Genomic DNA, 26,771 nt, shown 5'->3' on the forward strand with positions numbered 1-26,771 from the left:
GGACAGGTATCGCCTGTATCAGGGCCTGAGGAGGAAACTCGAGCATCTTGTCTCAACTGGAGGTAGCCGCGAGGAGATCTCCAGAGTGAAATCTTTGCTAATGAGGTGTCAGTATGATAGACACGCATCTTTGGTTTTTGAGAGGGATTACGGGAAGTACCGCTCGCCCGACCCTTACAGAAACTGCAAGATGTCAGTGAATAGTAAAGTTGTTACAGGACTGGTTGACACTGCGGGGTCCCTGAAAAGATCCAGATCAGGGATCCTGGAGGTCGTCAGATCCTTCTACTCGCACCTCTTGGGGAAGAGGGATCTGGATTGGGATGAGATGTCGGCTTTTCTGGCTGAAGCCGTCCCCGAAACAGCGGTAGACCCCTCTCTTGGTGTTTTGACAGAGATGATCAGGGAAGAGGAAGTTAAGTTGGCGATTGAAGGGCTAGCCCTAAAGAAATCTCCCGGTCCAGATGGCTTAACATCTGAATTCTATAAGACCTTTAAGGACGCCTTGGTTCCCCTCTTGACTGAGGTATTCAATGAGTGTCTTTCCTCGGGCACTCTGCCAAGTCAATGAGGAGGTCTGCCCTGATCATCTTGTCAAAGGGTAAGGACCCATCTTGCATTGAGAATTGGCGTCCCATAGCGCTTCTCAATGCAGACAGGAAGGTTTTGGCAAAGGTGCTGTTTAATCGGCTGGTGAAATTTGCACCCCAGCTCCTTGCGGGGGCCCAGCATTGCTCTGTTCCGGGCCGCAGTACAATTAGTTCTGTACTCTGTGTCCGAGAGGCGGTGGAGCAGGGTAGGGCTGGTCACTGGAAGGGGTACATGCTGTCATTGGACCAGGCAAAAGCGTTTGATCGAGTTAATCATGAGCACCTCTGGTCTGTTCTTCTGAGATATGGCCTGCCGGGGGGCTTTGTTGATTGGCTTAAGACCTTGTACGCTGGGGCAGAGAGTTTCCCGCTTGTGAAAGGTTGGATTGGCAGCTCTTTTGAGGTTGGGTGTGGTGTTCGCCAGGGTTGTCCCTTGAGCCCGCTACTGTACGTGTTTGCGATTGACCCACTTCTTAGGAGGGTGGAGCGTGGACCGTTGGCTGGGATCGGGATGGACCGGGCAGCACCGGAAGCCACTCTGAGAGTGGTGGCGTATGCCGATGACGTCACCGTTTTTGTTTCCTCTGATGTGGAGGCAGAATGGCTGATGTCAGAGGTAAATCGCTACTCGGAGGCATCCGGGTCTAAGATCAACCGGGATAAGTGTGAGAGTGTAGCGCCGGCGTCCCTGCCCTCTGCTAGGCAGGGACGCTGTTCCCCTCACCTCTCTGCTCCGTGCCCGGCGTCCTCCTCCCGCTCTGCTGGCAGCGCGCGCTCCTTCCCGGCCACTGTGCTTAGGGCGCGCGCGCTCTCCCTTCCTCTTAAAGGGGCCGCGCGCGCCGCCCTAAGGAGTCCCCGGCCAATGGCCGGAGGACTTCACCATATATAAGGCACCTCCTCCAAAATGGAGGTGCCCGAGCAATGTTGTTGCACTGTTCACTACTCTGCTTCAGCCCTCAGGTCCCGTTGCCAGTTACCTGCCAGATACCTGCCAGATTCCTGCCAGCTTGCTGTCTTATTCCTGCCTGATATTCTGCTACCTGCCTGCTAGCCTGAGGTCCGACGGTCTGCCTTACAACTCCTGTCAGTCTGTCTAAGGACCAGCTTGCCCGCTCACCTGGGAGCGCACATCAGCTACCTGCCTGCTTGCCTGAGGTCCGACGGTCTGCCTTCCAACTCCTGTCAGTCTGTCTATGGACCAGCTTGCCCGCTCATCTGGGAGCGCACATCTGCTACCTGCCTGCTAGCCTACCTGGAGGCTCCGCCGTCACGTGCAGTGACCACCTGCCTGTCCAGTGACTCCTGCCCGCTCACCTGGGAGCGCTCATCTGCTGCCTGTCTGCTAGCCTACCTGGAGGCTCTGCCGTCACGTGCTGTGACCACCCGCCTGTCCAGTGACTTCTGCCCGCTCACCTGGGAGCGCTCATCTGCCGCCTGTCTGTTGGTCTTCCTGGAGGCTCCGCCGTCACATGCTGTGACCACCCGTTTATCCAGAGACTCTCGCCTGCTCACCTGGGAGCTCACGTCTACCATCAGCCGCCACAGGTCGTACCAACCCTTTATCCAGAGACTGCCCCGGTCACTTGCAGTGACCTCCTGCCCGTTCATCCAGAGACTGCCCCGGTCACTTGCCGTAACCTCCTGCCCGTTCATCCAGAGACTGCCCCGGTCACTTGCCGTGACCTCCTGCCCGTTCTTCCAGAGACTGCCCCGGTCACTTGCCGTGACCTCCAGCCCGTTCACTCAGAGACTGTCCCGGTCACCTGCTGTGACTGCCTGCCCGTCTTGCCTGGGAGCCACCCGCTTCCTCACAAGGACCGCCCCCTTGTAGAGTTGCTCAGAGGTTCCGCCTCCCAGACCCGTTACAGTTTGCTCGGGCCATGGAACCCGGTGGCACCCAAGCTCCCTCGCTCTCAGACCTATGTCATGAACTGTCCCGTCAGAGGTCCCAACAGGAGTCCATCCTGAGTCATCTGCGGAATGTCAACTCTTTCCTGGACACTCTGACTGCTCCAACAGCAACCACCGCTAGTGTCATGACTCGCAGCCCGGCAGCGCCGCTGCCCACCAATACCATGGCATCCTGCCCCGGACCCCGGCTTTCTACACCTCCACGCTTCGGAGGCGACCCCGCTCAAGCTAGGGGCTTCATAAACCAGTGCACCCTGCACTTTGAACTATTGTCCCACCAGTTTAACTCCGACCGGGCCAAAATTGCCTTCATCATGTCCCATCTCACCGGGGAGGCCCTGGCCTGGCTAAATCCTCTATGGGAGAGAGGTGACCCTCTGGTGTCCGACTTGCCTGCCTTTCTCATGGCTTTCCGGAAAGTCTTCGACGAACCCGGGAAGACCTCATCCGCATCATCACTGCTACGCCTCCGTCAGGGAAGTCTCACCGTGGGCCAATATGCCATACGGTTCCGTACCCTTGCCTCGGATCTGTCCTGGGATAACGACGCTCTGGTATCCGTCATCTGGGAGGGTCTGTCCGGCCGTATTAAAGATGAACTTGCCGGTCGGGACATTCCTACCACTCTCGATGATCTAATAACTCTTGCCACCCGGATTGACATCTGGTTCCAGGAGCGTGCCAAAGAGGTCACCCGTAAGAGGAGGTTTCCACGTCTAGCTCCTACTCTTCAGAAACCCGTCACTCCCTCCGTCTCTCCCCAGGTACACTCTCCTGAGCCTATGCAGGTCGACCAGACCAAGATGGTCAAAACCGGTCAGGACTTACGCCGTGCCGAGGGGAGCTGCTTCTACTGTGGCAGTAAGGAGCACCGGATCCGTGCCTGCCCGGAGAGGTCGGGAAACACCTGTGTCTAGGTTCGCTCAGAGAGGTCGACCTAGACAAGAATAAATCCTCTCCATCTCTGCTGCTGTCAGTCTCAATCGTCTGCGGGGAGAACCGTTATTTCGAATTAGCCCAACTTGACTCTGGAGCAGCCGGGAATCTTATTTCACAGTCCCTGGTAGAGAAATACCGCATCCCCACCAAACCTCTGGCTGTACCCTTGTCTGTTGCTGCCGTGGATGGGGGTCTCTTACCACGCCCCATCCAACTCATCACCGAATCCATTACTCTGCAGGTGGGAATGCTGCATTCTGAGAGTATCTCCTTTCATGTTCTGCCTGGACTCTCTCACGCCCTCTTGCTAGGTCTACCTTGGCTCCAGAGACATGCACCCGTGCTTGACTGGCAGACCGGAGAGGTCCTTCGCTGGGGACAGGACTGCCATAACACCTGTCTGGTTCCCGTCCATCCCGTCCGTCCTTCTCCTACCCCAGCTAATCTACCTGGACTTCCGATTCCTTATTGGTCTTATGCTGATGTCTTTAATAAAAAGGAGGCAGAGACACTACCCCCTCATAGACCATACGACTGCCCTATCGACCTGTTACCCGGTACTACTCCTCCCCGTGGGCGTATTTATCCATTATCCGCTGCTGAGACCCGGTCGATGTCCGAATATATTGAGGAGAATCTGGCCAGGGGATTCATCCGGAATTCTACCTCCCCGGCGGGAGCAGGCTTCTTTTTCGTCAAAAAGAAGGACGGCTCTCTCCGTCCCTGTATAGACTATAGAGGCCTTAACCAGATCACGGTGAAGAATAAGTACCCCCTTCCGCTCATTCCGGAGTTATTTGATCGTCTGAGGGGGGCTAGAATCTTCACCAAACTGGACCTCCGTGGGGCGTACAACCTGGTTCGTATCTGTGAGGGGGATGAATGGAAGACGGCATTCAACACCCGGGACGGCCACTATGAATATCTGGTAATGCCCTTTGGTCTCTGTAACGCTACTGCCGTCTTTCAAGAGTTGGTCAATGACATCTTCAGGGACCTTCTCTACTCCTGCGTAGTGGTGTACCTGGACGACATCTTGGTCTTCTCTCCGGATCTCCAGACTCACCGGAGGGACGTTCGTCAGGTCCTGCTCAGGCTCAGGCAGAATCACCTCTTCGCTAAATACGAGAAGTGCCTCTTTGAGCAGACCTCGCTTCCGTTTTTGGGCTACATTATTTCTCAGACAGGCCTACGAATGGATCCAGAGAAACTGTCTGCCATCGAGAAATGGCCTCGACCGGAGGGGTTGAAGGCCATTCAGCGGTTCCTGGGCTTCGCCAACTACTACCGCCTCTTCATACCACACTTCTCTTCCCGGACTGCCCCAATTTCCGCGCTCACCCGTAAGGGTACTAATCCCAAAGAGTGGCCGCCCGAAGCAGAGGAGGCCTTTCTTTCCTTAAAACAGGCCTTCTCTTCCGCCCCGGTGCTGCATCGCCCGGACGGCAACAAGCAGTTCTTCCTGGAAGTTGACGCCTCCTCCTCTGGAGCCGGAGCGGTACTTACTCAAAAATCATCTTCGGGGAGGATGGTAACTTGCGGCTTCTTCTCTAAACTCTTCTCCTCCTCAGAGCGCAATTATTCCATAGGAGACCGAGAGTTATTGGCCATCAAACTGGCATTGGAGGAGTGGCGTTACCTGCTCGAGGGGGCTCTTCACCCAGTAATAATTTACACTGACCACAAGAACTTGGCTTACCTCCAGCATGCCCAGAGACTTAACCCGCGCCAAGCCCGGTGGTCCTTGTTTTTTGCTCGCTTTGATTTTGTTCTTCATTTTCGCCCGGCTGACAAAAACGTCAAGGCGGACGCCTTGTCTCGATCCTTTCTGGTGTCTGATCTCGAGGAAGATCCGAAACACATCATCGATCCCGCCAGAGTAATGCAGGTGGCTCCCGTGAGTCTAAATCGTCTCCCTCCCGGAAAGACGTTCGTATCAGTACCTGATCGGGAGAAGATCCTTCACTGGGGTCACTCGTCTAAACTGGCTGGCCACGCCGGTCAGAAAAAGACCCTCCAGCTTATTACCCGGCACTACTGGTGGCCTACCCTGCACAAGGACGTAATAGACTTTGTTTCTGCCTGTGTGTCCTGCGCCCGCAACAAGGTTCCGAGACATCTGCCAGCCGGTCGCCTCCTTCCGCTTTCTGTACCTGCTGCCCCCTGGCAGCATATAGCAATGGACTTTATAACTGACCTCCCAGTCTCTGCCGGTTGTACGGTCATTTGGGTGGTCGCTGACCGCTTCTCCAAGATGGCTCATTTTGTTCCCCTGCCAGGCCTCCCGTCTGCACCCGGGCTAGCTAAAGACTTTATTCGTCACATCTTTCGTCTTCATGGCCTGCCCCTCCACATCGTGTCGGATCGTGGGGTACAGTTCACCTCACGCTTCTGGAGAGCCACTTGTAAACTGCTAGACGTCACCCTGGACTTCTCTTCCGCTTACCACCCACAGTCCAATGGTCAAGTGGAGCGGATCAATCAGAACCTGACCAGTTACCTCCGGCACTTCGTTAATGCCCATCATTCAGACTGGGTGGATCTCCTACCATGGGCCGAGTTCTCTTATAACAATCACGAGAGCGAATCCTCCTCCAAATCCCCGTTTTTTGTAGTCTTCGGTCAGCATCCTCGGATTCCTTTTCCTGTCTCCACCTCTGTGGACAACCCGGCTGCGGAATCTCTCGTTAGCAAATTTTCCTCCATTTGGGAGAGTACCCGATCCGCACTCCTTCAGTCGTCCGAACGGATGAAAAGACACGCTGACAAAAAACGCCTGGATCCTCCACAATTTCGTCCTGGAGATAAAGTCTGGCTCTCATCTAAATATGTCCGACTCAAGATACCTTCTTACAAGTTAGGGCCTCGGTTCATCGGTCCTCTGGAGGTCATCAGTCAGATCAACCCGGTGGCCTATAAATTGAAACTCCCGGCCAACTTACGGATCCCTACGCCTCCTGCTCCGGTTTCTGCTGAGGACGAGTTTGAGGTAGAGAACATTCTTGCCACCAAAAGGGTAAGAGGAAAGACCTTTTTTCTAGTGGATTGGAAGGGGTTTGGTCCTGAGGAGAGAACGTGGGAGCCCCGGGAGAACATCCATGCCCCTCTTATCCTTGCTAAATTTCTGTCTGGCCTAAAAAAGGGGGGGCCTAAAGGGGGGGGTACTGTAGCGCCGGCGTCCCTGCCCTCTGCTAGGCAGGGACGCTGTTCCCCTCACCTCTCTGCTCCGTGCCCGGCGTCCTCCTCCCGCTCTGCTGGCAGCGCGCGCTCCTTCCCGGCCACTGTGCTTAGGGCGCGCGCGCGCGCTCTCCCTTCCTCTTAAAGGGGCCGCGCGCGCCGTCCTAAGGAGTCCCCGGCCAATGGCCGGAGGACTTCACCATATATAAGGCACCTCCTCCAAAATGGAGGTGCCCGAGCAATGTTGTTGCACTGTTCACTACTCTGCTTCAGCCCTCAGGTCCCGTTGCCAGTTACCTGCCAGATACCTGCCAGATTCCTGCCAGCTTGCTGTCTTATTCCTGCCTGATATTCTGCTACCTGCCTGCTAGCCTGAGGTCCGACGGTCTGCCTTACAACTCCTGTCAGTCTGTCTAAGGACCAGCTTGCCCGCTCACCTGGGAGCGCACATCAGCTACCTGCCTGCTTGCCTGAGGTCCGACGGTCTGCCTTCCAACTCCTGTCAGTCTGTCTAAGGACCAGCTTGCCCGCTCACCTGGGAGCGCACATCTGCTACCTGCCTGCTAGCCTACCTGGAGGCTCCGCCGTCACGTGCAGTGACCACCTGCCTGTCCAGTGACTCCTGCCCGCTCACCTGGGAGCGCTCATCTGCTGCCTGTCTGCTAGCCTACCTGGAGGCTCTGCCGTCACGTGCTGTGACCACCTGCCTGTCCAGTGACTTCTGCCCGCTCACCTGGGAGCGCTCATCTGCCGCCTGTCTGTTGGTCTTCCTGGAGGCTCCGCCGTCACATGCTGTGACCACCCGTTTATCCAGAGACTCTCGCCTGCTCACCTGGGAGCTCACGTCTACCATCAGCCGCCACAGGTCGTACCAACCCTTTATCCAGAGACTGCCCCGGTCACTTGCCGTGACCTCTTGCCCGTTCATCCAGAGACTGCCCCGGTCACTTGCCGTGACCTCCTGCCCGTTCATCCAGAGACTGCCCCGGTCACTTGCCGTGACCTCCAGCCCGTTCACTCAGAGACTGTCCCGGTCACCTGCTGTGACTGCCTGCCCGTCTTGCCTGGGAGCCACCCGCTTCCTCACAAGGACCGCCCCCTTGTAGAGTTGCTCAGAGGTTCCGCCTCCCAGACCCGTTACAGAGAGTCTCTGGCTGGGAGGAGGAGATCCTGGTTTTGATCTCCCGGACACCCCTCCAGAACCCAAAGTCTCTGCAAAAGTTCTTGGCATCGAATTTGGCCAGGGGGATTAGCCCAAACAAAATTGGGACAGCAGGCTAGAGATCGCCACTCAGAAGGTGAACCAATGGAAGGGTTGGTCTTTGACCCTAAGGGAAAGGGTAAACCTGATCAAAACTTACCTGCTCCCTTTGCTGATCTATCTGGGCAGTGTGTACATCTTGCCGGAGCCTCTCTGGACTCGGGTCTACAGTTTGTTCTTCCAACTGTTATGGGGGAATAGACTGAACCTGGTCAAGAGGGAGGTTACTTACCGTACGAGGAGACTAGGAGGGTTGGGTATGGTCAACCCTGTGGTATTCCTTGTGAATACCTTCATTAAGATCAATATTGCAAACCTCTGGAAAGAGAGGGCTCCTCCGTGGGTATTCTCCTGTAAGGGATGGTTTCAGCCTTTCTTCCAGGAATGGGAGACAGGAGGGCAAGTGAAGGATCTCCGCACACCGCATGGACCTCTCCCGGCTTACGCTACCGTAGTTCTGAAGGTAATTCGCTGGTGGGGTCTGGGAATGTGGGAGGTCAGGACTCTGCCAAGGAAGCTCCTTGACAAAAGGGTTCTGTTGACCCATTTTCAGAGGCCTCTGGCGCTCAGGGATTGCCCAAGTCGGGATCTTGGGGTGGGTCTGCATCTTTTGAATTCTATCAGGATCCCCTCGAAGGTTTGGGACTTGGCTTGGCGCAGCTTCCATGGGAAACTGTGTGTGAGGGACAATCTGAAGTGTAGGAGCTCTGAGGATAGGAACTGTCCTCGGGAGCATTGTGGTACCATGCTTGAAGGCATGGACCACTTCCTGCTCCGTTGTCCCTTTAACACAGAGGTGTACAACAGGGTGGGCGCCTCCATTGGCTGGCCCCGGCTGGCCGGTCTCTCTTATGCGGAATGGGCCTATGGAGCATTCGGGGACCTGGGTGGTCGGGACCGCTGCACCTTATTTCTAGTTAGCGCAGTGGTTAGGTATCACACGTGGAACGCACGGTGCTTAGTATCGACGCAGCGGAAAATCCTCCCAGTGGACGATGTGTTTAGGACCATACTCGGTGACCTGGTGAAGGTGCGTTCTCTGGAGTATGAGAGACTGGGTACACGGAGGGCCGCTCTCCTCTGGAGGGGCTTTTCTTTTAGTGTGCCCTAGTCTGGTCATCTCCTCTCCTGGTGGGGGGCTGCTGCTGACACCATAGATTTTTGTTTTATTGATCAGTAGACAGTGATGTAGGGCTGCAGGCGCCGAACTTGGGCTTTGTCAGTTGTGGTTATTGTATTGTTTGTTTCTGTATATATTGTATATATGGGTTTGGGTGGAGGTGTTAGGTTGGGTGGAGGGAAAAGGGGGGAGGTGGGTTCATCTTGTGGGACACTGGTTATTTGGGTGAAAAACTGGCACTGCCTGATCTGGCCTATGGACGTTGGACTGAGGCATGAGGCGCAGGACCAGCTCTCAGGTCAGTGCCGGGGAGGGACTGGTGGGCTCGAGTGTGGGGGGTTTTGTTTTGTCTTGTATATATTTGTATAGTTAGTATTTATTTTATTTTATTTATTTAAAAAAAAAAAAAAAAAAAAAAAAAGAATGTATATATTAGTTTGTATATAATTTGTCGGTTATTGTTTATTATATTGTTATTATTTGTTTGGTAACCGGACCAGATGTCATGGTGTAGGTAGTTATTATTGTGTATATATGTATAATATGTGTGTGAGGAGAGAGGGAGCGGCTGGACCAGTTCATTACATTGTTTATTTTCTGGTTATTATTATTGTTATGTTTTTCATTTTTATAATAAAAGATCTACAGGATGTAACTCAGGATCAGTAATGTAATGTATGTACACAGTGACTGCACCAGCAGAATAGCGAGTGCAGCTCTGGAGTATAATACAGGGTGTAACTCAGGATCAGTAATGTAATGTATGTACACAGTGACTGCACCAGCAGAATAGTGAGTGCAGCTCTGGAGTATAATACAGGATGTAACTCAGGATCAGTAATGTATGTACACAGTGACTGCACCAGCAGAATAGTGAGTGCAGCTCTGGGGTATAATACAGGATATAACTCAGGATCAGTAATGTAATGTATGTACACAGTGATTGCACCAGCAGAATAGTGAGTGCAGCTCTGGAGTATAATACAGGATGTAACTCAGGATCAGTAATGTATGTACACAGTGACTGCACCAGCAGAATAGTGAGTGCGGCTCTGGGGTATAATACAGGATATAACTCAGGATCAGTAATGTAATGTATGTACACAGTGACTGCACCAGCAGAATAGTGAGTGCAGCTCTGGAGTATAATACAGGATGTAACTCAGGATCAGTAATGTATGTACACAGTGACTGCACCAGCAGAATAGTGAGTGCGGCTCTGGGGTATAATACAGGATATAACTCAGGATCAGTAATGTAATGTATGTACACAGTGACTGCACCAGCAGAATAGTGAGTGCGGCTCTGGGGTATAATACAGGATATAACTCAGGATCAGTACGGATTTTAATGTACATTACAAACTGCCTGCACTTTATTTGGACATTAGCTTTATGCACATCCCCTTTAATCATGCATGATGAAGTGTCACACGTGCAAACATACAGATAAATGGTCCTAGTAGACATTCTAGTCTGTAGAAGAAATGTGCTGTCCCTGCCTTTATCTTCCTTCCCTGTGTCAGTCTGATCTCATGATTAATATGTTGTATGAGCAAAGTCCAAAGTCGCTGTGATCGGCAGGTGAGATGGTCATTACCGATAAGTGGCCGCTCCGCACAATCACTGTTACGCAGCTGCAGATGTGAAACCATTTTTGATGATTTTCGAGTGGTCAGGAATGGATCATACTACTTTGAGGTTTCCAGCCTCCTGCTGCCCACACATGGGATATGCCACCATAGTGCTGCTCCCTCTCCCCTCTCACAGCATACAGAATCACAGAATAAAGGAGAGAGAGAGAAGCTGCAGCTGCATACCCCCCCTCCCCTCCTCGCTTACTATTTTCTGTATTGCTGCAGGTGGATTTCTTGCTGACATGTTTACAGCTTTCTGTGATGAGAATGTTCGTAAACGTGACCATATATAAAGGAGAATTATTAGTGAATGTCACCTGATCCGGGAGATAAAATGACACATGGTAATGGATACGGGCCATGAATTCTGTCTGCAGCACAGAGTGTGGCAGTGAATAATGCAGAGACGGCAGACAATGGATCCTGCGCTTATATATATATATATGACGGGTGTGTCCGACCCTCGGGAATAAAAGACATCCAAATGCCACGGCAGGGCGTGAGACGGGGCCCCGAAAACAACACAACGGGACGACCTGTGTGAAAGAGCGGAGCTGTCTGTACCACGGTGTCATCCGCAGGTCATGCGTCTGTTCAGCAGAAACACTGTGGAACTACAGATCCCATCTACAGCGGAATTTAAAGGGACATTACATTTATAAAAATACTATTGTGCTCGGTTATCAGCCACTTTGTCTGCTTTAGGGAAGGCCTAGAACATTACTTGTATACAGGAGCAGTACCTGTCCAAGAACAGTACATGGGCCGCTTACAGTTCAGTAATGCGCCTGTGACTGAAGCTGTTTGATGCTTTGGAGTTGGAAGTGGCCCCTTATCTCATGGGTCCTTGCACCAATGGTATGTTCACCACTGCTGGTACAGCTGTCCTTGATATATTAACCCGGCAGGATTCCCGCCCTTCAGCCACAGGAGGGCACAGCAGCCCTGATGGGTCCTGTACTCCGCTACGGGACTTCATTTGGTTGTAAACCGCAATTTAATTTGTGTTTTGAAGAAACATCATTAGTGTTTTATGAGACTTCAATGTGATGTCTGGACAGCAGGTAACTGAGCGAGCGCCACCAAGTGATTGATATATATGTATATACACCTGCCTGCAGCTCCCAAAGGTGGCAGGAATCAGTAGTACAGGCTGGTTCATGGAAGAGGCAGGAATCACAGCGATTATAGACTGTCAGTGATCAGCTGAGGACTCGACCGCAGGGGGTGCACCTTGGGGCTCATTCACAGGTCAGTGTGTTCGGTACATGTGGTGACAGTTTCTACACGTACCGGAGACACTGACACACATAGACACAGTCAAATGAATGGGTCTGCGCACATGTCAGTGTGTTTCCATGAATCGTGTGTCTGTATGCAAAACATGCTGACATGTCCGTTTTTTGCACGCTGCACGGGCCGCAAAACATCCAACACACATGCACACTGATGACATTCATGTCGAGTCATTCTCCTCTGCTCCTCGGCGTGTGTAGTCGCCTCAAGGCAGGTGAGTATAATGATTTTTTTATTTTATTCTTATTTTTACACTAGGAGAAAGCGGCACCAGAATACTACGCTCATCTTTGTCCCCTGTTGGTGCTGATCGCAGCACAAGCAGGGGACAATGATGAGAGATTTCTCCAGCACCCGGAGCTTGGGAACAGCGATAACTGTACTGCTGATTCCCAGGCGCTGGTATGTGTGATCCTGATGCTGCACACGGGCGGCACACGTATGCCACACAGACAAACGGATATCTCCGGTACTGATTTTTCCAGTACCGGAAATATCAGGACATGTGAAGCAGGCCTTATACTGTGTATCTAATCCTATCCTGTGTGATACTGACTGCTGAGCTGCGTATCTAATCCTATCCTGTGTAATACTGACTGCTGAGCTGCGTATCTAATCCTATCCTGTGTGATACTGTCTGCTGAGCTGCGTATCTAACCCTATCCTGTGTGATACTGTCTGCTGAGCCGTGTATCTAATCCTATCCTGTGTGATACTGTCTTCTGAGCTGTGTATCTAATCCTATCCTGTGTGATACTGTCCGCTGAGCTGTGTATCTAAGCCTATCCTGTGTGATACTGTCTGCTGAGCTGCGTATCTAACCCTATCCTGTGTGATACTGTCTGCTGAGCTGTGTATTTAAGCCTATCCTGTGTGATACTGTCCGCTGAGCTGTGTATCTAATCCTATCCTGTGTGATACTGTCTGCTGAGCTGCGTATCTAACCCTATCCTGTGTGATACTGTCTGCTGAGCTGCGTATCTAACCCTATCCTGTGTGATACTATCTGCTGAGCTGCGTATCTAATCCTATCCTGTGTAATACTGACTGCTGAGCTGCGTATCTAATCCTATCCTGTGTGATACTGTCTGCTGAGCTGCGTATCTAACCCTATCCTGTGTGATACTGTCTGCTGAGCTGTGTATCTAAGCCTATCCTGTGTGATACTGTCTGCTGAGCCATTTATCTAAGCCTCAGTCTTACATCATTTGGAGAAGACTCTCTGACTTCTCTAAACTTTCTTCAGAGCTGCAGCCCGAGGACAGTAAATCTTCTGACCTACATGTGACGGGGCCAGGCGGGCGAGTCAGGACCCGGGCCAGGCGGGCGAGCCAGGACCCCGGCCAGGCGGGCGAGTCAGGATCCCAGATAAGACTGACCATAGCTGTGGCGGCGGGGCCTGTGCGGAGGAGCTGGACTGCACCTGTTCTCCCTCATGTCGTGGATTTATATAGTGACTCTCTCAGATGTCAGTATGAGTATTGCTAAGTTATGACTGGTTGTCGGTGCAGCTTTAGATCTAACTAGAGAACAAGTAAAGGTTAACCCCTTCCCGTTCTGGCGAGTTTTCATTCTCACTCCTCCTCTTTTTTTCCTTCCTTTCTTTTTTCATTTTTACTTACTTAAAGATAATCCGCTGTCAGGATTGACGGCTGCATCAAAAAAGAATAAGCTCTTGGGATCGGACCCATCTCTGATCACAGCAGTTCCTCTCAGGTGTGGCTTTAACACACAGCCGGCATTCGCACTGTATGGAGTGGGCACAGCTCATATAATGATGGCGTCACAGAGGGGCTAGGATACACAGTACCGTACCTCCACTTATAGTTGTTTTCCTTCCAAAACAGCGCCACATCTGTCTACAGGTCGTGTCCGGTATTACAGCTCAGCCCCATTCACTCCAATAGAGCGGAGCTGTAATACCAGTTGCAACCTATAGACAGGGGTGGCGCTGTTCCTGAAATAAAGCAGACTTTGTTTTCCCAATCCTGGACAACCCCTTTAACATCATATACAGATACTACAAGGTAAATATAGGATTTTACTCCAAACACATCCAAGGCGACAGCTAGATGTCACACAGCTTTGGATGTGACTAGAGAACTAACCTTTTACATAGCTAAAAAAAAAATTAAAAAAAATCACAAAATAATTTCACACTTTTCTTTGAAGATTTCAACCGATGATCCTAAACTTTTCACTTATCCGCTGTCCGAGAACTACAACTCCCATCGTAGCCTGATCTGCAGCCATGGTAAATACTCACGGAAATCTTAGTGAAGACTGACAGGAGTAAGGAGAGTCCGGAGAGGTACATCTGGATCCGCTCACCTCCAAATCTTCTCTGCAGATACTCCGGCATGGTGACAATCTGAAGTAATAGTAATGTACATATAGATGATGAACATAATAAAATGTGAAAATTCTGTTTATACCTTGCAGTACCCACTGTTTGCCAGTAGATGGCAGTGCAGCACCAATAATATAATACAGGTAATTATTACTATTATTTATTATTATAGCGCCATTTATTCCATGGCGCTTTACATGTGAAAAGGGGTATACATAGCAAATACACTTACAGTAATCTTGAACACAATGTGACAGCGACTGGTACAGGAGGAGCGAGGACCCTGCCCGTGAGGGCTCACAATCTATTAGGGATGGGTGAGGATACATTAGGTGAGGGTAGAGCTGGTCATGCAGCGGTGGTTACTGCAGGTTGTAGGCTTGTCGGAAGAGGTGGGTCTTCAGGCTCCTTTTGAAGGTTTCCACGGTAGGCGAGAGTCTGATGTGTTGGGGTAGAGAGTTCCAGAGTAGGGGAGAAGCACGGGAGAAATCTTGTATACGATTGTGGGAAGAGGAGATAAGAGGGGAGTAGAGAAGGAGATCTTGTGAGGATCGGAGGTTGCGTGCAGGTAAGTACCGGGAGACTAGGTCACAGATGTATGGAGGAGACAGGTTGTGGATGGCTTTACATGCCATGGTTAGGGTTTTGAACTGGATTCTCTGGGCAATGGGGAGCCAGTGAAGAGACTGACAGAGAGGAGAGGCCGGGGAATAGCGGGGGGGACAGGTGGATTAGTCGGGCAGCAGAGTTTAGGATAGATTGGAGAGGTGCGAGAGTGTTAGAGGGGAGGCCACAGAGCAGGAGCTTGCAGTAGTCGAGGCGGGAGATGATGAGGGCATGCACTAGTGTTTTTGCAGATTCATGGTTGAGGAATGTGCGGATCCGGGAGATATTTTTGAGTTGGAGTCGGCAGGAAGTGGAAAGGGCTTGGATATGTGGTGTGAAGGAGAGATCAGAGTCCAGGGTTACCCCAAGGCAGCGAGCTTGATGGATTGGGGAGAGTGAACAGCCATTGACATTGATAGATAGGTCAGATGGGGGATATGAATGAGAGGGTGGAAAGATGATGAACTCTGTTTTATCCATGTTAAGTTTTAGAAATCTGTCAGAGAAGAAGGATGAGATGGCGGACAGACATTGTGGGATTTTGGTTAGTAGGGAGGTGATATTGGGTCCAGAGAGGTAGATCTGTGTGTCATCAGTATAGAGGTGATAATGAAAGCTATGAGACTCTATGAGCTGTCCCAGGCCGAAGGTGTAGATGGAGAAGAGCAGGGGTCCTAGAACTGAACCTTGGGGGACACCGACAGATAAGGGGCGAGATGAGGAGGTGGTGCGTGAGTGGGAGACGCTGAATGTCCTGTCTGTTAGGTATGAGGAGATCCAGAATAGGGCTAAGTCCGTGATGCCAAGAGATGAGAGAGTCTGTAGTAAGAGGGAATGGTCCACTGTGTCAAAGGCAGATGACAGGTCTAGGAGGAGGAGGACAGAGTAGTGTCGCTTAGATTTGGCAGTTAGTAGGTCGTTGGTGACTTTAGTCAGTGCAGTTTCAGTAGAATGGTGCGGTTGGAAACCAGATTGTAGGCGGTCGAAGAGGGAGCAGGAGGAGAGGTGGGAGGACAGTTCAGAATGGACGTGTTGTTCCAGTAGTTTTGAGGCATAGGGGAGAAGTGATATGGGGTGGTAGCTAGTCAGAGAGGATGGGTGATGGGAGGGCTTTTTGAGGATGGGTGTGATTGAGGCATGTTTGAAGCATGAGGGGAAGACCCCAGTTGTTAGTGACAGGTTAAAGAGGTGGGTTAGGGTTGGGATGAAGATAGTGGTATGGTTTGGGATGAGGTGGGACGGGATTGGGTCAAGTTCACAGGTGGTGAGGTGTGATTTGGAGACTAAAGAGGAAAGTTGATCTTCAGAAATGGTGGAGAAAGTGGTTTTGGAGGAGAAGGGTTGAGTAGGTGTGGGGAGGGGCTGTGGGGGCTTTAGGCAAAAGCTTTGTCTGATGGTGTCAATCTTCTGCTTGAAGAATGAGGCAAAGTCTTCGGCTGAAATAAGAGGAGAGGGAGGAGGCACTGGGGGACAGAGGAGAGAATTGAAGGTGTTGAATAGTTGTTTAGGGTTGTGAGACAGGGAGGATATGAGGGATGCAAAGTATGTTTGTTTTGCTGCAGTAAGTGTGGACTTGAAGGTAGTGAGGGATTGTTTGAATGCAATGAAGTGCTCATTGGAGTGGGACTTTTTCCATCTACGCTCGGCAACCCTGGAGGCCCGTCGCAGTTCTTTAGTTAGGCTGGTGTGCCAGGGTTGTCTGTTGATTGTGCGAGCTTTGGTATGTGTGAGGGGGGGCGACAGTATCGAGAGCTGCAGCGGTTGTGGTGTTGTATAAAGTGGCAGCAACATCTGCATCATGTAAGGAACTAATGTCTGTAAGAGGGAGGAGGGATTCAGAGAGAGAGTGTAGGTCAAGGTGTCTGAGATTTCTGCGAGGGTGTGCAAGTTTGTGGAGTGGGGATTGTTGACCTGGAGAGGAGAGGGAAGAGAATGTAAGTAGGTTGTGGTCAGAGAGAGGGAGAGGTGAGTTAGAGAGGTTAGATAGGGAACAGAGGCGGGTGAAGATGAGGTCCAGCGTGTGGCCGTCTTTGTGGGTGGGTGTGGAAGACCATTGAGCAAGGCCGAAGGAGGAAGTGAGGGATAGAAGCTTAGAGGCAGCTGAGAGGGAAGGGTCAATGGGGATGTTAAAGTCACCCATGAGGATAGTGGAGATGTCAACGGAGAGGAAATTAAGTAGCCAAGGGATGAAGTGGTCAAAGAAAGTGGTGGTTGATCCTGGGGGGCAGTAGATGACAACCAGTTGGAGGTTGGAGGAGGAGTAGATGCGCAAGCAGTGCACTTCAAAAGAGGGGAGAGTAATTGAGGGCGGCAGTGGGATATGGGTGAAGGAGCAGTTATCTGAGAGGAGGAAACCTATTCCTCCACTGTGCTTGCCGGTGGGGCAGGGGGTATGGGAGAGGTGGAATCCGCCGTACGAAAGTGCAGCTGGGGAGGCTGTGTCAGAGGGGGTGAGCCAGGTTTCAGTGATGCCAAGGAAGGAAAGTTTGTTAGTAATGAAAAGGTCGTGGATGTAGGAAAGTTTGTTGCAGACGGAGCGAGCGTTCCATAGAGCTCCTGTTAGTGGGACTGGGGAAGCGGGGGCTGGGCGGATGGGTATAAGGTTAGAAAGGTTGCGAGAGTTCGGGGCAGATCGTGGGTAGGAGGTGGAAGTAATACAATACCTACAGAACATTACACGGAGGGAAGGGGGGGATACATATATACATATAATTACCGGATCTATGCAAATTGTTCGTGTTGCTAGGTTACAGAATTACATAACGCATCTAGTGTGAATAAATGTAAATTAGGAGCTGACGCATTAATTTTGCAGGGATCATGTTGTAGTTCTGGACATGACCACCAGGTGGCAATATAATTGCAATCCATTCAAAGTCATTCACTAGCTTCCAAAATTATAATTTTGCAATGTCAGACCTCTGCTTGCGGTCAGTGAAGTTTTTTCTATTTTTATTACTATTTATTTTCATTTTAAATCTATATCCTGACACTAACAACCTGCTGTGATAAATATAAAATATATACAGTACAGACCAAACGTTTGGACACACCTTCTCATTTAAAGATTTTTCTGTATTTTCATGACTATGAAAATTGTACATTCACACTGAAGGCATCAAAACTATGAATTACCACATGTGGAATTATATACTTAACAAAAAAGTGTGAAACAACTGAAAATATGTCTTATATTCTAGGTTCTTCAAAGTAGCCACCTTTTGCTTTGATGACTGCTTTGCACACTCTTGACATTCTCTTGATGAGCTTCAAGAGGTAGTCACCGGAAATGGTTTTCACTTCACAGGTGTGCCCTGTCAGGTTTAATAAGTGGGATTTCTTGCCTTATAAATGGGGTTGGGACCATCAGTTGTGTTGTGCAGAAGTCAGGTGGATACACAGCTGATAGTCCTACTGAATAGACTGTTAGCTGCTTTTTTCTTGCCATAATACAAATTCTAACAGTCTATTCAGTAGGACTATCAGCTGTGTATCCACCAGACTTCTGCACAACACAACTGATGGTCCCAACCCCATTTATAAGGCAAGAAATCCCACTTATTAAACCTGACAGGGCACACCTGTGAAGTGAAAACCATTTCCGGTGACTACCTCTTGAAGCTCATCAAGAGAATGCCAAGAGTGTGCAAAGCAGTCATCAAAGCAAAAGGTGGCTACTTTGAAGAACCTAGAATATAAGACATATATTCAGTTGTTTCACACTTTTTTGTTAAGTATATAATTCCACATGTGTTAATTCATAGTTTTGATGCCTTCAGTGTGAATGTACAATTTTCATAGTCATGAAAATACAGAAAAATCTTTAAATGAGAAGGTGTGTCCAAACTTTTGGTCTGTACTGTATTTTGTTTCACTTACAGGAAGCAGAGACCTCAATGATGGTGAGAAATCAAAACCCACCGAAGCAGGACGTTCAGTAAACAGCAAATATTATTTTTTCATACTCCAGTCACATCCAGAGCTGCTTTCAAAACTTCCCAATGACAGCATACTACAGACGAAAAACCAGCAGAATTCGGAAAGCAGCTCTGGCTGTGACTGGAGTATGATATATGAGGGAGCTGAAATGTAAGGATTATTTGCTGGTGACATACTTACCCCAGAGGAAATGTAAACTGGGACAAAGATCCAAGCCAGGGCGAGTAGGATGTACGTGGCCTGTAAGATAATAAATCACACATATATAATATATCCCTGTATACTGGCAGGAGCGAGGTTCTGGGTGATCGAACGAGTTGTCTAGGATTACAATATGGCAGCCATCTTCTAAAAAACAGCGCCACCCCTGTCCACAGGTTGTGTCTAGTATTGCAGCTCTGTCCAATGCCTTTGCAGTGGAGTTTGAGTTGCAATACCAGAGATAACCTGTAAAAAGGGGTGGCGCTGTTTGTGAAGTAAAGCAGCCATGTTATTCGAATTCTAGACAATCCCTTTAAGCAACAGCAGAACTTTACATTGGAGCCTCTACAGCCATCACGTCCTCCAGAGGAATGAGGCACCAGACCTCTGCAGCCCCTTAAAGGGGTTTTCTGGGCACAAAAAAAAAATGTAATATTAATCTTGCTGGCCCTGTATTGAGCCCCCAAACAGCCTCGTTACCTTTAGTTTCCTTCTTTAACTCTCCTTCAGCCCCCTGCAGTCACCCTGGTGGTTTGTTATATAGTTTACATCCTGACCTTCATGACAGCTCTCCCTCCGGCTCCATGCTTCTAGATTATATTTCCCAAGAGGCAGAGCTGTGTCCACCCCATAGGTGTTTTATCCCACCTCCACCTACAAAGCACCATCCTGAGACTCTTATAGTCTCAAGATGGATAAGTTGCTGCACATACAGTTTCCCCTTCCTAGATTTCCTCTCTTTTCCCCTAGTATATGCCTGACAGTCTCCTGCAGTCTGGATATTGGTAGCCCAGCATCATCCCTAGTGGCCAAAGTTATAAGCCGATAACTTGTGTTTTGGGCCTGCACTGTGGTCTTCCTGCGCACATCCCCAGTCACTTCTGAGCTGAATCAAAGCACAGATAGAAAAATCTCTTTGCTTGGTGCTGTGAAGTGAGCAGATGGGGGTCACATCCCCGCCTGCGACAGCCCAGGAACAGAGCAGAATTTTAACAGTAAGTAAATTATAAAGTTTCTTCCTTTATGATAAACTTTACAATACTTTAATATTCTGTGCGCCCAGAAAACGCCTTTAAGCCATCAATGAACTCGGCGAATGGAAGTTTATGTAGCAGAATTGCATCTAATCTCTTACATTCCATTCAAATCCAGCCACGGCGATGCCACCTGCCGCCCCAGTGCCCGCCAGCCCGATAAACAGTCCAGAGCCTTCACTGCTGGCAAAGAGAGAGGCGCCAATCTGAAAAACAGAGGAGAGATGGTTAACAGCAAAATATCATTGGGCCGGGTACATAGTGGAAGTGTCATCCTGCTTCCTTTGTGCAGTATCTGCAAGAGCGGGCATTAGTGGGCGCATTGTGCCAAGGAGCTGAGGAGGTGGAAAAGACAAAAAGCTCCAACGAATCCATCTTACAGATCCGAGCGAGTCCGTGCCCATGTCATTCCCAGGAGCGGGATGTTAACCCCTTCCGTTCACACATGGAGGTGATAGAATATTATAAATAATAATTATCTATTGTCTGTATTATTATTTCATGTACTCACCGGCCACCAGGCCATATTCCGCCCGGCCAGGAAATATCCGCTCAGCGTATTCCTGCTAACACGACAGGACGACTAGAAAGGAAAGAAAGCGATGAGCAGAGCGGCCGGTGAGGTTCCTCGCCTTGTTCTCTAGGATGGGATTATATCACAGGCTAACAAGTCACAGACACAAAGTGATTGGGATTCCTCATAGCAGAAGGGGGGTACAGGGACTGGGACATAAACCGCCAGACACCAGGGACTGGGACATAAACCGCCAGACACCAGGGACTGGGACATAAACCGCCAGACACCAGGGACTGGGACATAAACCGCCAGACACCAGGGACTGGGACATTAAACCGCCAGACACCAGGGACTGGGACATTAAACCACTAGACACCAGGGACTGGGACATTAAACCACCAGACACCAGGGACTGGGACATTAAACCACCAGACACCAGGGACTGGGACATTAAACCACCAGACACCAGGGACTGGGACATTAAACCACCAGACACCAGGGACTGGGACATTAAACCACCAGACACCAGGGACTGGGACATTAAACCACTAGACACCAGAGACTGGGACATTAAACCACTAGACACCAGGGACTGGGACATTAAACCACTAGACACCAGGGACTGGGACATTAAACCACTAGACACCAGGGACTGCGACATTAAACCACTAGACACCAGGGACTGCGACATTAAACCACTAGACACCAGGGACTGCGACATAAACCGCCAGACACCAGGGACTGGGACATAAACCGCCAGACACCAGGGACTGGGACATAAACCGCCAGACACCAGGGACTGGGACATAAACCGCCAGACACCAGGGACTGGGACATAAACCGCCAGACACCAGGGACTGGGACATAAACCGCCAGACACCAGGGACTGGGACATAAACCGCCAGACACCAGGGACTGGGACATAAACCGCCAGACACCAGGGACTGGGACATAAACCGCCAGACACCAGGGACTGGGACATTAAACCGCCAGACACCAGGGACTGGGACATTAAACCACTAGACACCAGGGACTGGGACATTAAACCACCAGACACCAGGGACTGGGACATTAAACCACCAGACACCAGGGACTGGGACATTAAACCACCAGACACCAGGGACTGGGACATTAAACCACTAGACACCAGAGACTGGGACATTAAACCACTAGACACCAGGGACTGGGACATTAAACCACTAGACACCAGGGACTGCGACATAAACCGCCAGACACCAGGGACTGCGACATAAACCGCCAGACACCAGGGACTGGGACATAAACCGCCAGACACCAGGGACTGGGACATAAACCGCCAGACACCAGGGACTGGGACATAAACCGCCAGACACCAGGGACTGGGACATAAACCGCCAGACACCAGGGACTGGGACATTAAACCACTAGACACCAGGGACTGGGACATTAAACCACCAGACACCAGGGACTGGGACATTAAACCACCAGACACCAGGGACTGGGACATTAAACCACTAGACACCAGGGACTGGGACATTAAACCACTAGACACCAGGGACTGCGACATTAAACCACTAGACACCAGGGACTGCGACATTAAACCACTAGACACCAGGGACTGCGACATAAACCGCCAGACACCAGGGACTGGGACATTAAACCACTAGACACCAGGGACTGCGACATTAAACCACTAGACACCAGGGACTGGGACATTAAACCACCAGACACCAGGGACTGGGACATTAAACCACCAGACACCAGGGACTGGGACATTAAACCACCAGACACCAGGGACTGGGACATTAAACCACCAGACACCAGGGACTGGGACATTAAACCACCAGACACCAGGGACTGGGACATTAAACCACTAGACACCAGGGACCGGGACATTAAACCACTAGACACCAGGGACCGGGACATTAAACCACTAGACACCAGGGACTGGAACATTAAACCACTAGACACCAGGGACCGGGACATTAAACCACTAGACACCAGGGACTGGGACATTAAACCACTAGACACCAGGGACTGGGACATTAAACCACTAGACACCAGGGACCGGGACATTAAACCACTAGACACCAGGGACCGGGACATTAAACCACTAGACACCAGGGACCGGGACATTAAACCACTAGACACCAGGGACCGGAACATTAAACCACTAGACACCAGGGACTGGGACATTAAACCACTAGACACCAGGGACTGGGACATTAAACCACTAGACACCAGGGACTGGGACATTAAACCACTAGAAACCAGGGACTAAAATACTAAACTACTAAACAACAGTGACTGGAAGAATAAAGACACAAGAGGCCGAGATATTAAACCAAAGGACACCAGGGACCAGAATACAAAGCGTCTAGACACAAGAAACTGGAGTACTAAACCACTATACACCAGGGACTGGGGACATAAACCACCAGACACCAGGGAGTGGGATATTAGACTATTAAACAGTAGGGACTGGAATGGGTAATATACACAATCTATTGTTCTCTATTATCAGCCAGTTTAGTCTCCTTTCATTCTTCCCATTGAAGAATATCAGAGAGTCAGTTCTTCCCGTGATCACTACTTTGTGGCCTCCGGGGACATTTCCATCCCTAGGACACAGCTGTCAGCTCCTCTTATATTGCTGCTGCACCGTTAGAAGCACAACACTTAAAGGAATTGTCCATCACTAGGAGCCTGAAGAATTACTGCATATGGACTTAAGGTTTTCTATCAAGTTTAGCCCCTATGCCTAAGGCCCCGTTCCCAGGATGAGTGTGGGTCCCTATGGTCCCCAGCGATCAAACTTAGTCCACAAACTTTATTGAGAGCTGCTTACCGGCAGCGCCACCTAGTGGTGGCAGCAGATAGACAGAAGGATGGGTGAAAGAAAGCATGGGATCTGGGGCTCTGCTTGGCGAAATCTTGAACTTCAGAAAGTGACAACTAAAAATCTTTCTACTGACCGCCAGTAAGCGCCCTTCACAGAAAAGGATCATAATGAAGAATACGGGCACAGCGGGCAGAGGATCAGATGTGACTCACATCTTTCTGAGTAGGACTGCAAGTAGGATTATTAAAGGGAATCTCTCATGTGATTCATTCTGCCCAAACAGCAGGCAGCATGGATCTGAGAAAGTACAGTTTGAAGATCCAATTATAGGCAGAGACTAGTTCATTGCCGTCCCTGGCCGGCTCTTCCCAGCGCTGCTGTAGGTGATTGACAGGTCTCTTCTGTGTGTGTACAAAGGGAGAGACCTGTCAATTACCTGGAGCGGCGCTGGGAAAAGCTATGGACCATAGATAGAAACAAGACTAGTTCATTGCCGTCCCTGGCCGGCTCTTCCCAGCGCTGCTGTAGGTGATTGACAGGTCTCTTCTGTGTGTGTACATAGGGAGAGGACCTGTCAATTACCTGGAGCGGTGCTAGGTACAAACAGGGATCATAGGCAGAGATAAGACTAGTTTTGCACCATCCCTGGCCCGCTCTTCCCAGCGCTGCTGCAGGTGATTGACAGGTCTCTTCTGTGTGTGTACAAAGGGAGAGACATGTCAATTACCTGGAGCGGCGCTAGAAAAAAACAGGGACCATAGACAGAGACAAGACTAGTTTTGTACCATCCCTGGCCGGCTCTTCCCAGCGCTGCTGCAGTTGATTGACAGGTCTCTTCTCCGTGTATATATCGGGAGAGACCTGTCAATTACTTGGAGCGGTGCTAGGAAAAACCAGGGATCATAGGCAGAGACAAGACTAGTTTGTTGCCGTCCCTGGCTGGCTCTTCCCAGCGCTGCTGCAGGTGATTGACAGGTCTCTTCTGTGTGTGAACATAATAGGGAGACCTGTCAATTACCTGGAGCGGCGCTGGGAAAAGCCGGGGACCGAAGGAAGAGACGAGACTAATTTGTTGCCGTCTCTGGTCGGCTCTTCCCAGCGCTGCTGCAGGTGATTGACAGGTCTCCTCTGGTTGTGTACATAGGGAGAGACCTGTCAGTTACCTGGAGCGGCGGTAGAAAAAAACAGGGACCATAGGCAGAGATAAGACTAGTTTTGCACCATCCCTGGCCGGCTCTTCCCAGCGCTGCTGCAATTAATTGACAGGTCTCTTCTGTGTGTATATATCGGGAGAGATCTGTCAATTACTTGGAGCCGCACTGGGAAAAGCCGGAGACCGTAGGCAGAGACAAGACTAGTTCGTTGCCGTCCCTGGTCGGCTCTTCCCAGCGCTGCTGCAGGTGATTGATGCCTTTTTTCTGTGTGTGTACAAAGGAAAAGACCTGAGATGAGACTAGTCCACACCGCCCCCGGCTGGATCTTCTAACTATAAAAAACATTGTGCTGCCAGGCTCTGATTGACGCTACCATTGGTTCCCTTTACGTGGTCTTAGATGGGTCGCACATTGCATAAAATCAAATGCCCGAACAGGGCAATAAAATGTCCGTCAGCACTAATCCTATTATGGTATGCAAACAATATTGGAATAAAATGGAAACAAAACACTGCAACATACTGATAACAAGATAATTAGCAAGTGACCTCTCTGCCCATTGCTAATTACCTATCTGCCAGTCATACAGCCAATCAGAAAAAAAATGCGCAAAAATTATTTTGGTAGCCCAAGAAATAACAAAAAAAAAGTTAGTTAAACCACACCATCAAAGAGTTTGGTCATTTGGGACCGAAAAAGGTTAAAGGTCCCAAAACTTTTGCAATATTTCTGCGAACTTTAAAAGGCTATTAATACTTCAGACTGGAGTTTATAATGGTACCGTAGCGTTAGGAGACATCCAGTGGCTGATAACAGAAAGTAATAGGTTGTATTCAACTGCACAGCAAGATTTTTGAACTAGTGATCCTGTAGGGTAAAAAGCGATTTCTTACCCAGATGCCCACGGCCACGTTGAGCACGAAATAAGCCACGATCACTATAATATCGGAGATGTTGAATTGCGCCATGGGGCTCAGCGTCATCGTGGTGTTGCGCTCCATGGTTTGCCTCCTGCTGAATCCCAGTACTGAGTGGAGAAAGCAGCAAGGTGTGAAGCGGCAGCGGCAGAAGTGCTGACTCCAAAGAACTCGTTAGCAGGTTGGGGTGATTGATCATTAATCCGCCCGGATGGTCCCTGATGTTGGAGGCTCTCAAGCAGATATAAAGGGACACAAAGTGCAAGTCACCAATTATAGCCGCTGGACCCACAACTCAACCGAAACAACGAGCAGAAAATCAGGAGCCAGGGGGCCCCGTACTATCCAACTCTGGCCATTCCTGGGTCAATGGGATGAGGGTGGGTGTAGGCACAAGACTGGCCCCCCCGAGGGAGGAGGCCGCACACGCACAAGACCGGCCCCCCGAAGGAGGAGGCGTGCGTAGGCACAAGACCGGCCCCCCGAAGGAGGAGGCGTGCGTAGGCACAAGACCGGCCCCCCGAGGGAGGAGGCGCACACACAAGACTGGACCCCGAGGGTGGAGGTGCACACACAAGACTGGATCCCGAGGGTGGAGGAGTGCACACACAAGGCTGGACTCCGAGGGTGGAGGAGTGCACACACAAGACTGGACCCCGTGGGTGGAGGAGTGCACACACGAGATAGGACCCCGAGGGTGGAGGAGTGCACACACAAGACTGGCCCTTGAGGGTGGAGGAGCGCACACACAAGACTGGCCCTTGAGGGTGGAGGCGCGCACACACAAGACTGGCCCCTGAGGGTGGAGGCACACACACACACAAGACTGGCCCCTAAGTGTGGAGGCGCACACACACAAGACTGGCCCCTGAGGGTGGAGTCGCACACACACAAGACTGGCCCCTGAGGGTGGAGGAGTGCACACACAAGACTGGCCCCCGAGGGTGGAGGAGTGCACACACAAGACTGGCCCCCGAGGGTGGAGGAGCGCACACACAAGACTGGCCCCCGAGGGTGGAGGAGTGCACACACAAGACCGGCCCCCGAGGGAGGAGGAGCGCACACACAAGACCGGCCCCCGAGGGAGGAGGAGCGCACACACAAGACTGGCCCGAGGGTTGAGGAGCACACACACAAGACTGGCCCCTGAGGGTGGAGGCACACACACACACAAGACTGGCCCCTGAGGATGGAGGCGCACACACACAAGACTGGCCCCTGAGGGTGGAGGCACACACACACAAGACTGGCCCCTGAGGGTGGAGGCGCACACACACAAGACTGGCCCCTGAGGGTGGAAGC

The 26,771-nt window shown here is 50.7% G+C and overlaps 1 protein-coding gene across 1 annotated transcript in view; it reads right to left on the reverse strand.

The window, feature by feature from the left end:
• The window catches only part of SLC5A10 (solute carrier family 5 member 10), a 114,411-nt gene extending 88,858 nt beyond the window's left edge, over window positions 1-25,553 (reverse strand). The window contains exons 1-5 of the mRNA XM_073648457.1: window positions 25,446-25,553; window positions 20,572-20,643; window positions 20,162-20,266; window positions 19,006-19,065; window positions 14,197-14,301 (exon numbers count right to left, since the gene is read on the reverse strand). Coding sequence (XP_073504558.1) covers window positions 14,197-14,301; window positions 19,006-19,065; window positions 20,162-20,266; window positions 20,572-20,643; window positions 25,446-25,553 — 450 coding nt within the window. The remainder of the gene's footprint in view (window positions 1-14,196; window positions 14,302-19,005; window positions 19,066-20,161; window positions 20,267-20,571; window positions 20,644-25,445) is intronic.
• Between the last annotated feature and the right edge of the window lie 1,218 nt (window positions 25,554-26,771).

This window comes from Phyllobates terribilis, unplaced genomic scaffold (genome assembly GCF_046119375.1).
Source record: "Phyllobates terribilis strain yellow unplaced genomic scaffold, ASM4611937v1 Scaffold_9__5_contigs__length_417890890, whole genome shotgun sequence".
Lineage (NCBI taxonomy): Eukaryota > Metazoa > Chordata > Amphibia > Anura > Dendrobatidae > Phyllobates > Phyllobates terribilis.